Source organism: Hesperophylax consimilis, chromosome 28, assembly GCF_061612785.1.
Source record: "Hesperophylax consimilis isolate HC1 chromosome 28, BYU_Hcon_1.0, whole genome shotgun sequence".
Classification (NCBI taxonomy): Eukaryota; Metazoa; Arthropoda; class Insecta; order Trichoptera; family Limnephilidae; genus Hesperophylax; species Hesperophylax consimilis.
In genome coordinates, this window is record NC_142863.1 from 5,786,660 (window position 1) to 5,802,814 (window position 16,155).

Sequence of the window (16,155 nt, forward strand, 5' to 3'; positions counted from 1 at the left end):
AATTTATATGAGATTGAAAAAAAATCATATACGAATTTGGTGGGCAGTTAAATTGTCTGACGTTGATTATAAGTATTTTTTTCGTAAACTTTATATGCAAGACGTAGAAAATGTTAAAGTCAAATTGGTTCAATTGGCTTTGGTCTCCTCTACCGATGAAGCAAGTGATTTCATTGTATTTCATTAATATTCATTGGGCCTCTGTGAAAAATTCTTCACATAAAATATAATCGAAAAAATTGATTAAATATAATTGCATTTGTAACCACCTTGTGGTGTTTTTTTAGTATATTTCACTGAAAGACGCCGACTTCCGGTCATATTGTTTAAATAATATTAAATGTGAGATAATTCTTTTAAATAAGAAGATTTAATTTTATTTAGAGAACTTTAAAATATAACGATTTCCGGTAAGATGTGACAATAATTTAAACAGATTATTAATATTTAAAAAATAATGTTTATTCGATTTGAATGATTTATGCCAATCATTGGGACTTTCTTTTCAAGAGTTATGTGATTATAAAGTTTACGATTTTTTTTAAATCCTAATAAAAAGTGATAATCGATAAAAATTGTGTGAATTCATTGGTTATAACTTATAATATAGATCATTTTGTATGTCTCCATATTCAAATTCGGAGGTATGACTTTTTTATGTGACACATCTCACTAGAGCGCCCCTGTCTTTACACGTTAAATACAGAGAAACTATGTCACCACCCAGTTGGGCAGCGTTATGAGGCGGGTTAAGGTAGGGTCTGTAGGAATGAATTTATTAATGCGGGTCTTAAAGAGGCCCGGATTATATGGAGGAGGAAAAACAGATGCCGATAGCTCGTTCCACATGCGAGCCGACTTACGATAAAACGAGTTGGAGAAACGACCCGTTCATATATAAACAGGCTCTAATAAAATACCCCTAGAATAGACACAGCATACGCACATTTCGTCATACATGATTTTACGCACATATGCCTCAGGGATCTCATTTCTACAGTATTCAGTCTACTTTCAGCCTTCTTCTGCCAGTTTCATGCTCACTTTAAGAAGACCAGACTCGTTAATAAAATAATGATCCTGTATAGGTAGCACTAACAAAATCTCACATAAAAAAAACCAATGGAGGTAAACTAATCTCGCAGAGTATACAGAGAGGATGAATTACCAAGTCCGAACATGGATTGAAAATTAATATAGAACTTCTTCTGAATATAGCCTTACACTCAGAAGTTAAGTAAGTTTTTGTGCAATCTGTTAGAGCTTTATTCAGGTGTAGCTAATTTGTAGCTAGCTACCTACCATTATTTTCGTTCATTGCTACAGTTTTTCAGATCGTATTATATGCTTTGTACTTTGTACTGGATAACTTTGTGCTTTTGGCTGTGAACAAATGTAATAAATTAATAGAATGCTGAGGGAAATTTATAAGAAGGGCTAAAAGAAACATTTGGAAATCACATCTTATTAGAGGTAAGAAATTGAGTAAATAAATAAACATCTTGCATGCAAGAAATGATGTTTAAACAGAATCGACGGCCATCTTGACCGCCAATGTTCTGAACAAGCCGCATTGCTTGTCCAAAAGATAAGTCTCCATAAGAATTTGTTTAACATCTATAATGTAATATCCTAGACAACAAACATTTTACTAATAGATAACTACTCTCAGCATTCCTTTGCTGAAAGACCGCTAGTCAGATTCCAAACGTTGGTGAATTGGCTTTAGCCGTGTTTGGTTGCCAGATCTGTTAAGTCAAGTACTTCCCAACATTCGTCTCTCTCATCTCCTTTTCTTCACCATACCTTTCAGCAACACAACACATCCCGATTGGGGATGCCAGAGTCCCGCTGGCTCCGGACAATCAGGAACAGTTGGCACTCTCGTAGAGTATTCAAATAAAAGGGCTCACCCCAGTTGGTAGGTATACAGAATAGAATCTAATCAGGATAAAGAAGTTCCTAGTCTATTCTATTTCAGTGTAAAGGTAGGGACTTAATATATGATTCGAAATCCTCGGCGAGTGCGGGCATAAATTTCGCTAACCAAACACTGAATTCGAGCACTTGTGTTTCTTCTTGAAGTCGTATGATTTCGAGGCGCTGATTCCAGCGCTATCGATTTGAATGGCAAAAAAGGTATAGCAAAAAAAAACACATCTTCACTTTGATGTGAATTTACATTATATTCATTTGGGAGGGAAGGCAACAGCGATTCATAAAGGGTTTCAAACGCTTCGAATATTCGCTTAAGCAAATGAACGCAGACGAAAATATACCATTTGAATCCATTGATGTAATTTGAAACCCATTTCGCTTTTAACAGAAATCGAACGTGATGGATGAAGTGTTCGCAAACTGTCACGTTGTATTTTGCGTGAAATGTAAGAATATCGAAAGCTAAGGAAATTGACGGCAAATCAAAATACGGGTTTAATAATAATTAATATTAGTCAAAATGATTTATTTATTTTTATATAAACTTCACTTAATCTGAATCTCTACTATTAACATTCATTTCACTTTATTATTAACATCCACTTCTTACAACAATTGTCAGTTCTAATCATCTCCTATCACAACTATAGAATTAACTTTAAAAAAAATATTACAATCATATTTTATAGACTGACTTTTAATTATATTTTTTCTGTTTCGTAGAGTTACTATTATGATAAAAGTATAATATTATTTTTCTGTTTTGTGCATTTCTATTAAGGTTCAATATTACGCGATTTAAGGAGAATTGAGAAAGAACTACACAGATCGACTAGATTCATTTTTTCTCGCGTGCAACATTCATTTCCTGGCAACACCGCTTTACATGTCACAACGGACTCAAATCACTTGCCCGCACAGAAACTCGATTCATTATGGCTGAGCGATTCATTATTATTAGGTTGACATGGTGTTACTAGTTCTCAATAGTTAATAGTTGAAATAGTTGTTTCTTTTCTCGTTACCTCGCGACCAATAATGTAGTGGAAATTGCATTAGTAAGTAAATATCACTCCCACTACATTTTATTATACAGGAACATCAAATAACATAATTTCTTGGTAACTTATCAACAATAATGGCACTAGCGCCCCAATTCAAACACGAGAATTGATTTCTCAATTGAGTTTCTGCATTTTTGTTTAAAAAAAAAACCCTTCCTAAATAAATACCTACATTTGAATTTCGATTTGGTTTACGTGAATGAAAATATGCAAATCTGGAAGGTGAGAAAGGAAGAAAAAAAAGGAAGAAAAAAAAAGAAAAGAAAGGAAGTGGAATTTTGGTTCCGACATTTGATCGAGCTGAAACTCGACAGATAGACTCGTTGTCGATTACATGAAATTGGATGACATTACAGCAGCTTTAGCCGTGTTTAGTGACTAGATCTGAATAGCCAGGTACTTCCCCACCTTCCTCTTTCCCTTCCCCACTTACCTTCAGCCTCACAACATCCCCCAATTGGGGATGCCATAGTCTCACTGGCTCCAGACGGGAGCAGTTGGGACTCTTGTGAGGTATTCACTATAAAAATAAAAAAAATAAAATCTAACTCTCCTACTGCGTTGCAAGGCGATGCGTTGGAAGAGGACTAATCGATCCGGCCCACCACGCATTTGGTAGGCAAGCGCATCGGCCGCCAAGAACCGAACAAACCTCACCCTATAAACCCGGGCACTCCTGATAAGTCACCAAACATATCAAACAACTTGGGGAGACCTATGGCAGAAGTGTGGGTTATCCAATAAATGGTTCCCGGGGCGGCGGTACACATACCCTCCTCCCAAATTGTGATAAACTTCTACTTTCAAATGTAAAACATAATTTAAAACGTACCTAAATGACGGCCTCGAGGGGTAAGGCTATCGACTAGCAATCCGAAGGTCGCGGGCTCAAATAAATTTTACTAAAATAAATTGTTACTATTTTACAATTAGTGTTTGGCAACCAGATCTGAATAGCCAGGTACTCTACCAAGTTCCTCCTCGTCATCTCCTTCGAGGTTCACAATATCTTCAGTCTCACAACAGTCACAACAACCCCAATTGGGGATGCCATAGTTTCACTGGCTCCAGACGGTAGCAGTTGGGACTCTGGTGCGATATTCATTTTTTTTAAAAATGAAAATAGAAATATTGGTTCAATATTATAATCAGATATTCGCAGCTCGTTCCACATGCGAGCCGACTAACGATAAAACGAGTCGGAGAAATGACCCGTTCATATATGTATAGATAACATCAACTTAACTGTGAACGTGTATTCCGCTCGGTCCGTCGAGTATCAAGCACGTGCACGGTGCACCGGGGATCAATGCTGCTAGCTCCTTTTAACTGGCTCTAATAAAATATCTGTAGAATAGACACAGCATACGCACATTTCGTCATACATGATTTTACCGTACAAATGCCTCAGGGATCTCATTTCTACAGTATTCAGTCTACTTTCAGCCTTCTTCTGCCAGTTCCATGCCTCACTTCCATATATTAGGGTAGGTACCAGCACTCCATTGTGGACTGCTAGCTTCGCTTCTTTGGACAGTTTTTTTGTTAGCTCCAACCTCGTCCAATCATTCGTTAATTACCCATTATAACCAAGAACCCGGCCACCCCTACTAAGTCACGAAGCGTAATCAGGAGAGATGGTAATAGATGCAAGTTCAAAATTTCCCATATAACATTATGCCTTTTGCCGCCATTTTGGATTTTGATGGTCAAAAGGTATCCCTCAACCAGTCTCTTTCGATCCGGCCCGCCACGCAGTAGGTATTTTTTTATGGATTTGATTTTTGCGAAAGTTTCGTTTCAATCTAAATACGCATACATTTCTTATAAACAATTCAAGCAACACACGTCATTTTGATTTGAAACGGTACCATCTCACAGTCATTTCATGCGATATTCGACTCTAGAGACTAATACTTTGAGTTCAATATCACAAAAGATTACGGAATCACATAAAACCTTGTGATGAACAGTCCACCGATTGCCCCCTTGATTGGTTCATTTAGTAAAACCATATATAGGGACACAGATCAACTTTGTCTAATAACTTCTTACCTGGATCAACATACTACGGGAATAGATCAATATATATGAGATCAACATAAGAATGCCAATTTGGGTAGATCAACATAAATTATGCATCCAATTTCCATACAAATTTTGAAAATTTTATGAACAGTACATCAAATGGTTTTTCTGGCAAACTGGCAACATTGATAATTATTGTACCACTGTTGTCAATTCATTCAGATGTATTCCAAAATTGCCAAGTTATATGGTGTTAAAGGTGGATCAACTTAGTCTAACAACTTCTTACTGGATCAACATACTACGGGAAGAGGTCAATATATATATATATATATATATATATATATACACGTAACAAAGATAAACAAAAATATGTTTTTTCGACAGCATTGTCGTAATATCGATAGACGAGCAAACTCTCCGCCAGGACAGGGCAATACAGCGCAATCTTGACTGGTAAGAAGTTCTCATATGAACGTCACACAAAGATAGATAAAGAGAAAACTACGTAAATATTTTAAAAAAAGCTGAGAGAACTAACCTTGGCTCAGAGACTTCTGGTGAGCTTACTCCAGAGATTACTGGCACTGAAATAATAAAAATATACATTAATTTAGTCAACATAAATATATTAAAAATTAATGTCAACACCACTAGAGAGATAAACCATGGAAATTATAAATCTTATTTTGAAATCACCCCGAAATCGCCAATTTACATAAGCTACGAGAAGTTTCCACATTAAAAGTTACATGTATATTTCCTCGGCTCCTTCCTTGTTAGTACTCCATACTCTACACTCCATGCATTGTCACAAGTATGGTGAGTTTTAAGTTAACCTCTGAATTCTGTCGAATTCTTACTTATGAATTCTCATTCATAAGTAATTTGTTTATTTATTTATTTTTTTGTACACACCCAATTAGGGCTTTTACATATGATAAAATTAAAAATACATTTGATATAATCAGAGAGTAAAAGAGATATAACAATTTAAATATGAACCGAGTATAAAACTATTAACTTAAAAGCAACAAACAGAGAAAATTATAGGACGCACATTCCTATAACTTTAGATACATTGAAAATTTATAAACATTACAAAGCTATCAAGATAGACATACAGATTTAATAACAATGTTTTTATAGGCTGATAGACATTCAGTACCGTAGGTGTTCATGTTATATTTATTCCCTGCACTGTGTAGTAGGTTCATTACTGAATTTATTTATGCTTTCGTACCTGCAATATAACATTTTTTTTTATTTTTATTAATTTTATTTTAGTGATTTGTATATTAAAGTTTAAAAATGACTAAATAATTTTTACATATTAATATTTTCTATTTTTGCTTGTTTTATGTGGCTTCTACACAACATCTTGAATTTTTCAATTGGGGCAGACTTTAGGTTTTCCGGCAGCGCCCTATAGTATTTCATCTCTTATAGAATATACTGTTCTGTGTATTCGCCTTGTCCTTTTTTGGTAGCCTGATTTCATTGCACGTCCTAGTTTTATGTTTGTGTATGTCCTTGTTGTATACAATTTTGTTTGAAAAATATTTGGGTAGCAGGTTGTTTACTATTTTGTGTACAAATATCATCGTGTTCAAGGTCAACATCTGTTTCACCGTTAGCCAATTTAGTTCCTTTAACATTTTATTTACTTTTGAATTTCTATTTCGTCTGAGTATTGTTCTCATTGCCCTATTTTGGAGAATTTGAAATTTATTTTGTTCTCGGTCGTTACACAGAAAAAGGATAGTAATTAAAATGTGGAGCAATAATGGAGTTATAAATGGTAATTGGAGTTTTTTCGGACAGTTTTTGGCGAATTCTTCCCAAAAAAGATATCTTTTTTCCAATTTTATTTTGGGTATATTCAGCATGTTTGTTAAAGTTGAGTTTGGAATCTATTATAACTCCTAAGTATTTTATATCGGCAACATTTTCAATAATTTCACCATCAATTTTTATTTTGCTTTCACTGGATGTCTTCTTATAACCAATTACCATACATTTTGTTTTTTTTTGTATTTAATTTAAGCTTATTTATTTTTAGCCATCTTGATACATTATCTAGTTCATTATTTAAAATATTTATTAGTTCTTCATAGTTTTCTCCAATCATATATATTAGTGTATTTAGATAAATAGTCGTACTTTGCATTTTGAAAATATTTTCACAATGTCATTAATATAGAGTATGAATAGTAGAGGTCCAAGGACTGATCCCTGTGGTACTCCTAATTTATTTTCCATTGGTTTTGAAAATTGATTATTAATTTTTGTTACCTGTATTCGGTCTTTCAAATACTCTTTTATTAATTTAGTGGCTACAGTTGAGAAACCAATTTCTTTAAGCTTTCTTATCAATATTTCTCGATCTATAGTTTCGAATGCCCTTTGTAAATCCAAGAATATTGCTAAGATAAATTTATTACTATTCATTCCATCTTTCCAATCTTCAACAATTACATTTAACGCTGTTTCACAAGAATTATTACATCTGAATCCCGATTGTTCTTGGTATAAAATATTGTGTTCATCTAAGTATTGCAATATTTTTTCTTTTATTATCACTTCAAGTATCTGTTCATATTTCGGTAAGGTGTTTATTGGTCGAAATTCTTCACATTTTCTGGTATTTTTAACCTTTGGGACCGGTATAATGGTAGATAGTTTCCATGACTGTGGAAATTTTCCCTCCTCAAATGTCTGATTAATAATATTCAATAGAGTAGATCCAATTACTGGAAAAGCATATTTTATTAAACTAATAGTTAATCCATCTGAACTATTTTTTGATTTAATTTTGTTTAAAATATTAAATAAATATTCTGCAGTTATTTTTCTGAAAACCAATAATTCTTTGTTTGAGTTGTTACTATCATTTGTGGGTTGAAAACAATGTTACGAATTAATTTGAGTGATGCTTTCTATGAAATATTTATTAAAGCTGTTAGCCATGTTTTCTTCGTTTATATCTTTTGGGAAGTTTACTATTTTTAGTTATCTCCATGTACTAATTCTTTAATGCTTTTCCAATTTTTTTTGGGATCCCCTTCTTCCGAGTTTATTTTATTTTTTATGTACTCATTACGCGTTCTTTTTATGTCTTTGGAGTATTTATTTCTCAATTTTTTGTAGTTATTCCAATCCATAGTACTATTAGTAAGGCGTGCCCTCTTGTAAAATGTATCTCTATCGTGCTGCATTGTGCGTAGTTCTTTTGTGAACCATTTATTACTGTTTCCTTTACGTATCTTCTGTTCTGAAACTACTTCATCAATAGATTTTTTAATGTTTAATATCATCTGGTCAGCTTTTTGTTATATTCCATTTGATTTATTTCATTCCAATCAATAGTCTCTAAGGTCTGAATGAAAAGTTCCTTATTGTATCTTCTGTAATTTTTAAATGTTATTATTTGTGTTTTTTTACTGGAGTTGTAGTTTTCTCTGTCATTTATTATAATTTGAATCAAATTATGGTCAGTAATTTTAGGTTTATCTAATACATTAACACATAGGTTAAATTTATTAGAGAATACCAGATCAATCAATGTTTTAGAGGTATTAGTAATTCTTGTGAAATCTTTAACTAATTGTTTCAAACAATGGTAAGGTACCTTCTGATGAACCGTTCTACTAGGCACATGAAAGTCAATCAGCCTAAGTAGTTCAGGGGAGTCAAACATGTTATTAACAATTTTATAAAGAAAAAATAGATCAGAACATATTCTTCTTTCTTTAAATGTGGCAAGGCCCGTGACTTTCAACAGTGAGGTGTAGTTAATGTTTTCAATAGGAATACCTAATCTATAATTTATTTTTCGTAAAAAATTATGTTGGATTTGCTCGATAGATTTATAAGGAATATTGAAAAATGGATTCCAAATGGTTGAGTTGAATTCTAAATGGCTTCTGACAATGGATGAATACAAAATTTTAAAGTTTTGAAATCTTTTGAAGTTCTTAATATGAAACCCAACATTTGCATCGCTTTAGTGGTTATATTGTTATCGTGGGAGATAAAGATCGAGTGATCTTAGATCCTGAACTGTAACACCCGAAAGTATCAAAATAGTGTTTTGAAATTAAAACAATAAACTTCCTACTAGATTGCACAGTTTAATCTCATTAAAAATTAAAATCATATAGACTGTATTTCGACAAGAAGCTATACAAAACAAAGAGAACAATAGTAAATAATTCACAGTTTTTCGGTGAAGATAAAAAGTGAAATAACAAAATAAAAAAGTGCTAAAAACGTTACAAGTGCAACAATAAATACATGTTTTTACCCAATAGCATAAACAAAATATAAACAAGTACTAAATGAACTTTACACAAGTATATTTAAACGTATCTCACAACTCTCACCCAAGGCTCCATAGCTCAGTGGTCTAAAAAGTCAGCACCGCGCTATTCTGTCGATCCAAGTTCAATCCTCAGACCGGCGAACAAAAAAAAAAAAATCTTTTTTTTAATACATATTAATAATAAATATTAATAAATAATACTCAACCCAGAATATAAAACTCTCACTTGGATTTTAAAAACAGCTTCACAATCAGCTACCATCACGGATTCAAACCAAAACACAACCTGTGTAACTGGTTTTGCCTGCCTATAGGCGCTAGAGAGTGTGCCAGTGTGTTTGCCTACCAACAGGCGCAACCCTCAAAATACATAACCGGTGTAATTGATTTTGCCTGCCTTTAGGCGCTAGAGAGTGCCATTGTTTTTGCCCACCAACAGGAGCAATCCTAAAAAAAAAAAGGACAACACAACATGTCTAAATCTCGCAGTAAATTCTCCAGCGCGAAGAAAACCACATCTTCACCACAAACTAGCACTATGGACTCACCGTCGGCGACACATCAATCTATGATTAATATAGACAGTGAATCAATATTTGAATTCATCAATACGAAATTCGAGGAAATGAAGACAGTAATGCTCAATAAAATTGAAACAGAGCTGCAAGAAATAAAAAACTTCACGAACTTCATCAATGACAAATATAATGATATTTTACAAAAACTTCAACAAATCATGGACATTCCAAACACCGTCAACAAAATCAAGGAGGAACTAGCGGATAAAGAAATCAGATTATCTACGGTAGAAATCCACCTGGCGGATGTAGAACAAGCAGCCCTGCTGAACTCCATAGAGATAAACGGCCTAAAATTACAGGACAACATATCCCCAGTCCACGCTGTTACACGGATCGCTGAACTCGCAGGCGTTACGATGTCCCCAGAGGATACATACAAAGTCACAACAAACAAAACAAATGATCAAACAAAAATAAAAATTAATTTTAAGGATACCACAAAAGCACAAACCATGTTAGCATCCAAACACAGTGACCCGATAAAAAAATTCAACGGAGAAGGAGCCAAATATGTTTATCTTAATACGGCATTAACCCAATATTACAAAAATCTGCACTGGAACACCAGAAAAAGAGCCCAAGAAAAAGACTACAAATATGTTTGGGTAAAATCAGGAAAAATTCTCGTCAGAAAATCCAAAGACTCAAAGGTTATGGAAATAAAACACCTAAACGATATATCTAATAAACTGACATAAACACGACTGTACATCTAACACAACCTCACATCACATACTTACACAAATACACACCAACATGGCAGATTACATGGAATATATAGATTCGGACAATCAACACTACTGTGAAAGTACAAATGATATTAACCTCTGGACCAAATTCACAAAAGAAAAACATAGAATCAATATATTACACCAAAACATTGGATCGATCAATAAAAATTTTGATGAATTTTTTATAAACCTCCAACAGCTTGAAAATAATTTTGATGTCATTGTACTGACAGAATGCTGGTTGAATGACAACTACATACCACAAAAAAATCAAAAACTATAATACACACCATACAAAAATACACAAAAACCAAAATGATGGTATAGTTATATACGTCAGTGATAAAAATAACACAACCATTCAAGAAATAAACATAATCGACTCCAACTGCATACAAATTACATATAGAAAAGAAACATGTATCCTAGCTATGTACAGATCTCCATCCAAAAACAACATCACAAATTTCTTAACTGATCTTAACAATACATTAAATGATCTCAACAAATACAAAAATATCATCATCATAGGAGATCTTAATATAAACATTCTACAAAACGGACACCCACAAAACATAGAATACCTAGCAATACTAGCACAACACGGACTGGAGCCAATAATAAAGGTCCCAACACGGGTCACACAAAACACTAAAAGCTGCATAGACCATATAATGATCAAGACAAAACTAAAAACCAAAACAGTAGTACTTGAAAGCACAATCACTGATCACTACATAAATATGATAGCAATAGACACCGAAAACACTACTTCGAAACAACATAAAATATTTACAAAAAAAATAATTGACTACTCAAACTTAAAAGAAAAACTCCAAAAAATAAACTGGAATACATTATACCAAATAGATAATGTCGAGGAAGCCTGGAATACATTTACAAATACGCTAACGCAAGAAATAAATAATTGCACTACAATAAAACATATAAAACTTACACACAAAGCAAAAAAAATTAAACTATGGATAACACAAGGAATATTAAACTGTATTCGTAAACGAGACAAAATTCACAAACAAATTAAACAAACACCGTATGACATGGAACAACTTAATTACTATAAAAGATATAGAAACATATGCACGAAAATTATTAGAGTAGCTAAGGAGATGTACTACAAAGAAAAACTTAAAAAAGCAAACAATTACCCAAAGGAAATATGGAAAATATTAAAGGAAGTTACATACACACAAAAATACAAACAAAAAAATACTATCGAACATCTAAATATTAACTCGAAAAAAATAGATGCCAAAACAAATATAGAAATGATGGTAAGCCACGCAAATAACTTTTTTGCAACTATAGGGAAAGTTTTAGCGAATCGTAAAAAACACAGCAATAACACACTAACACAAACAAACAGATCAAACATCGATACCCAACCAACACAACACAGATTTATATAAAAAACAAGTTCGGAAATGGAAATTAACAAAATAATAAATATATTAAAAAACCAGATTGCTCCTGGATTAGATGAGATAACAACGGATTGCATTAAAATAATAAAAAATGAAATATTAAAACCTATAACACACCTAATCAACCTTAGCATAACACATGCCTGCTTTCCTAATACTCTTAAAAAAGGACTGGTAATCCCTATGTATAAATCCGGAGATAAAATGGAAATAACTAACTATAGACCAATTGCTTTGTTAAACTCTCTATCAAAGATTTTCGAAAGACTATTAAAAAACCAAATAATAAAATACCTGGAAGAAAACAAATTAATCTCGGACAAACAATATGGATTTAGAGAAAAAAGAAGCACAAAAGAAGCTTTAGCAAGTACAATAGATTATATACATAGCAACTTAGATCAAGGGTTTAAATGCATAGCGATATATCTAGATTTGGCTAAAGCCTTTGATTCAATATGCCACAAAACACTTTTTAAAAAATTAGAAAATATGGGTATCAAAGACAAAGAACTACAACTATTAAAAAGCTACATGAGCGACAGAACACAACAAGTCAAAATTAATAACTATACTAGCAAACCACTGCCGATTACACACGGAGTTCCACAAGGAAGCATACTAGGGCCCGTTCTTTTCATAATTTACATAAATGAATTTTGCAGCATGGAAAAAGATGGAGAAATAATTAGTTACGCAGACGACACAGTTTTATTATTTAAATCTAAGGATTGGAATAAGGTTTATAACATAGCGAATCTAGGAATCACGCAAGTGAAAAAATGGTTGGACTCAAATACACTCACACTAAACATATCGAAAACAAAATTCACAACGTACAGCATAACTAACACAGGACAGCCAAAAAACAATACAAACACGATAAAAATACACGAATGCATAAACACCAACATCTGCGATTGCCCCCCTCTAGAAAAAACAGAACAAATAAAGTATCTAGGAATCCTAATTGACCATAATCTTAGATGGACACATCACATCAAACAAATCACAAATAGACTCCTCAGAACAATACACATTTTCCTAAACATAAGAAACATATATAAAATAAAACAATATATTATGCACTATGCCAATCAATAATAGAATATGGAATAATTGCTTGGGGAGGAGCAACAAACGCAGCTATCGCTCAAATAGAAATCGCACAGAAAACGATATTAAAGGTAATACTCAAAAAACATAAACTAACCGACACAGACCAAATATTTAAAAGCTGTGACGTACTTGATATACGCCAATTATATGTTAAAACACTACTAAACTACATTTTCGACCAAAAAAACAAACCCCAACAAACACAAAATATCACTAATAGACCGGTCAGACAAGCGTACAAAGAAAACATAAAAACTCCGACGGTAAACACTACCTTTGGACAAAGACACCATAAATACCACGCTATTAAAGCATTCAACAGTCTTCCACTTGAAACAAAAATTGAGGAAAATAAAAATAAATTCAAACACAAAATAAAAAAATGGATTAAAGAACAAAAAGACAATATTACCAAAATACTATAACATAAAAGAATAAAACATAAACACGCAACACAAAAAAAATATATAAAACACGCAACACGCACAAACACATATATCATTATAAATGCCGATTTACATTCTCTTTTGATATTTTTCTTTTAGTGTTATAATTATATTTTAATTTTTAAACTTTATTTTTTATTTTAAATTTATCTTTATTTTAATGTTGTTTTTCTTTTATTTTTTTTTTAAATGTATAAATTCTTAAATTATAAAATGGGGGCCTCAGCACGGGTAAACAACCCAGTGAGTCCAACATTACTAAATTGAAATATGAAATATTGTAAAAAAAAAAAAATGTGTCAACAATAAAAAAAAAAAAAAAGTTAATTTGGCGTCAAATATTATCCCCATGTCTTTTATTTCGGGTACAGATTCTAAGACTTGATTATTCATACAGTATGTGAAAATCAATGGGTTTTTATTCCTATAAAATCTCATGACTTGACACTTTTTTTACATTAAGAGTAAATTTATTTAGAATACAACAATCAGAAAAGCTAATGAGATTTGATTGTAATAATAAGCAGTCATTAAAATTTTCAATAATTCGGTTAATTTTTATATCATCTGCGAACATCAAAATAAAGACACGTGTAAATACATTTGTAACGTCATTTATAAATTTGTTAAAAAGAATGGGTCCTAGATGTGAGGCCTGGGGCACGCCGCTTGTAGCTTTAAAAGTGTAGGACAGTTGACCTTTAATGCAGACAGTATGCTCTCGATTAGATAGATAATTCTTAAACCAGGATAGTACGTTACCGGTTATGCCAATTTTCGCCAGTTTGTTAACAAGAATTTTATGGCAAACCTTATCAAACGCTTTGCTGAAATCAGTATATATATATATAATCGACTTGTTGTCTATTAGCAAGTGCATCTGTTATATAATTTTCGTACAGGGATAGATTGGTTAAGTTTGATCTGCTTGAATAAAAACCATGTTGGCAAGTTGTAATGATGAATATCACGCTGGGGTTTATCTCTAGAAGAATTAATTTTTCAAAAAGCTTGGGTATGGATGATTGAATACAAATTGGACGATAATTATCAATTTCAGATTTATCCCTGCATAAATATTGGAATTAAGTTACTTTTTTTCCAAAGTCTTGGGAAATTTCCGGTTGACAGAGACTTATTAAATAATATAAACAACGGAATGGATAAGCTGTATGCACAGTTTTTAATCAAAATGGGTGGAATTTGATCCGGCCCGGAACTTAATTTGGGTTCAAGTGTTTTAAGGTAATTTGTAATGTCAGTGATGTTAATATTAAAATTAGACAATTGAAAGTTTATATCAGAATCAAATTCCGGAATTTGTTCATCTGAAATGTCAGGTTCAAACACATATTTAAAAAAATCGGCAAACATGTCAACAATTTCTTTTATGTTGCTAGAACTCCTTTGTTTATCGTATTTTATCGTAGTTCCGGGGATCCCGACTTCATTTTTTTCATAGACTTTACGTGTTTCCAGAAATGTTTTACATCATGATTTATTGTATTTTCCATTTCCATTTTATAATTTTTACAACTAATTTTAGACAAATTTTTGCAAGCTTTCCTGACACTTTTAAATTTAATATAATTAGGTACAGATCTATTTTCTTTATAGATTTTATGAGATTCTTTTTTACAGTTTATCAAGTGAATTAATTATTAGTGAACCATATTGGATACTTTGATTCTTTATGTTGGGTAAGAGGAATATTATTTGAAATTACATTATTAAGTTGCGAGTAAAAATAGTCAGTATTGTAATCAATAGCACCTTCATTAAGACTTGTCCAGTCAATGTTAGACAGTGCCTCATTAACTTTATTGTAATCTGCATTTCTAAAAATATAACAAAATCTTGGGATTTTAAGATTATCATCTCCAGTGTAGGGTATAAAAATTATAAGTGTAAGATGGTATTTATCTGTAGGGACAATAAACTCTGGAGATTCGTAAACATTTACATCATATTCATTTTAGAATATCAAATCGAGAATGCGATTGTTATCATTGGGTACGTTATTAAATTGAGAAAGATTTAAATAAGAACACATATCCAGAATATCCCTTTCACAATCAGAAATTGGCGAGTAATTAGGATCATTAAACTTACAATTCCGTAAGTTGTAATCGCCACAGACAATTATTTTGTGTGTTGGATATTTTGTTTTTACATACTCGACGTCCTCACAGTGATTTTTGTATATCGACAAGTCCGAGTTGGGAGGAATATATACACTGCCAATAATAGTTTTACATGATTTTCCTCTTAATAGTACAAATATTTGCTCAACATCATAATTTTTATGTTTAATTAATTAGAGTTAGTGTTTTTATTTACTGCTATTAAGACGCCCCCTCTTGATTTGGCACTAGTATTATGACTCCGGTCCATTCGGTATATGTTGTGATTCGGTAATCCGATCTCCGCTGAATAAATGGAAGGTTCCAACCAGGTTTCGGTGAGTACGATGACGTCT

The 16,155-nt window shown here is 32.4% G+C and overlaps 1 protein-coding gene across 1 annotated transcript in view; it reads right to left on the reverse strand.

The window, feature by feature from the left end:
• LOC149410075 (modular serine protease-like) overlaps positions 1-16,155 on the reverse strand; it is an 89,977-nt gene that overhangs the window by 24,492 nt on the left and 49,330 nt on the right. The window contains exon 4 of the mRNA XM_089648935.1: positions 5,572-5,617. Within this exon, the coding sequence (XP_089505061.1) occupies positions 5,572-5,617 (46 nt within the window). The remainder of the gene's footprint in view (positions 1-5,571; positions 5,618-16,155) is intronic.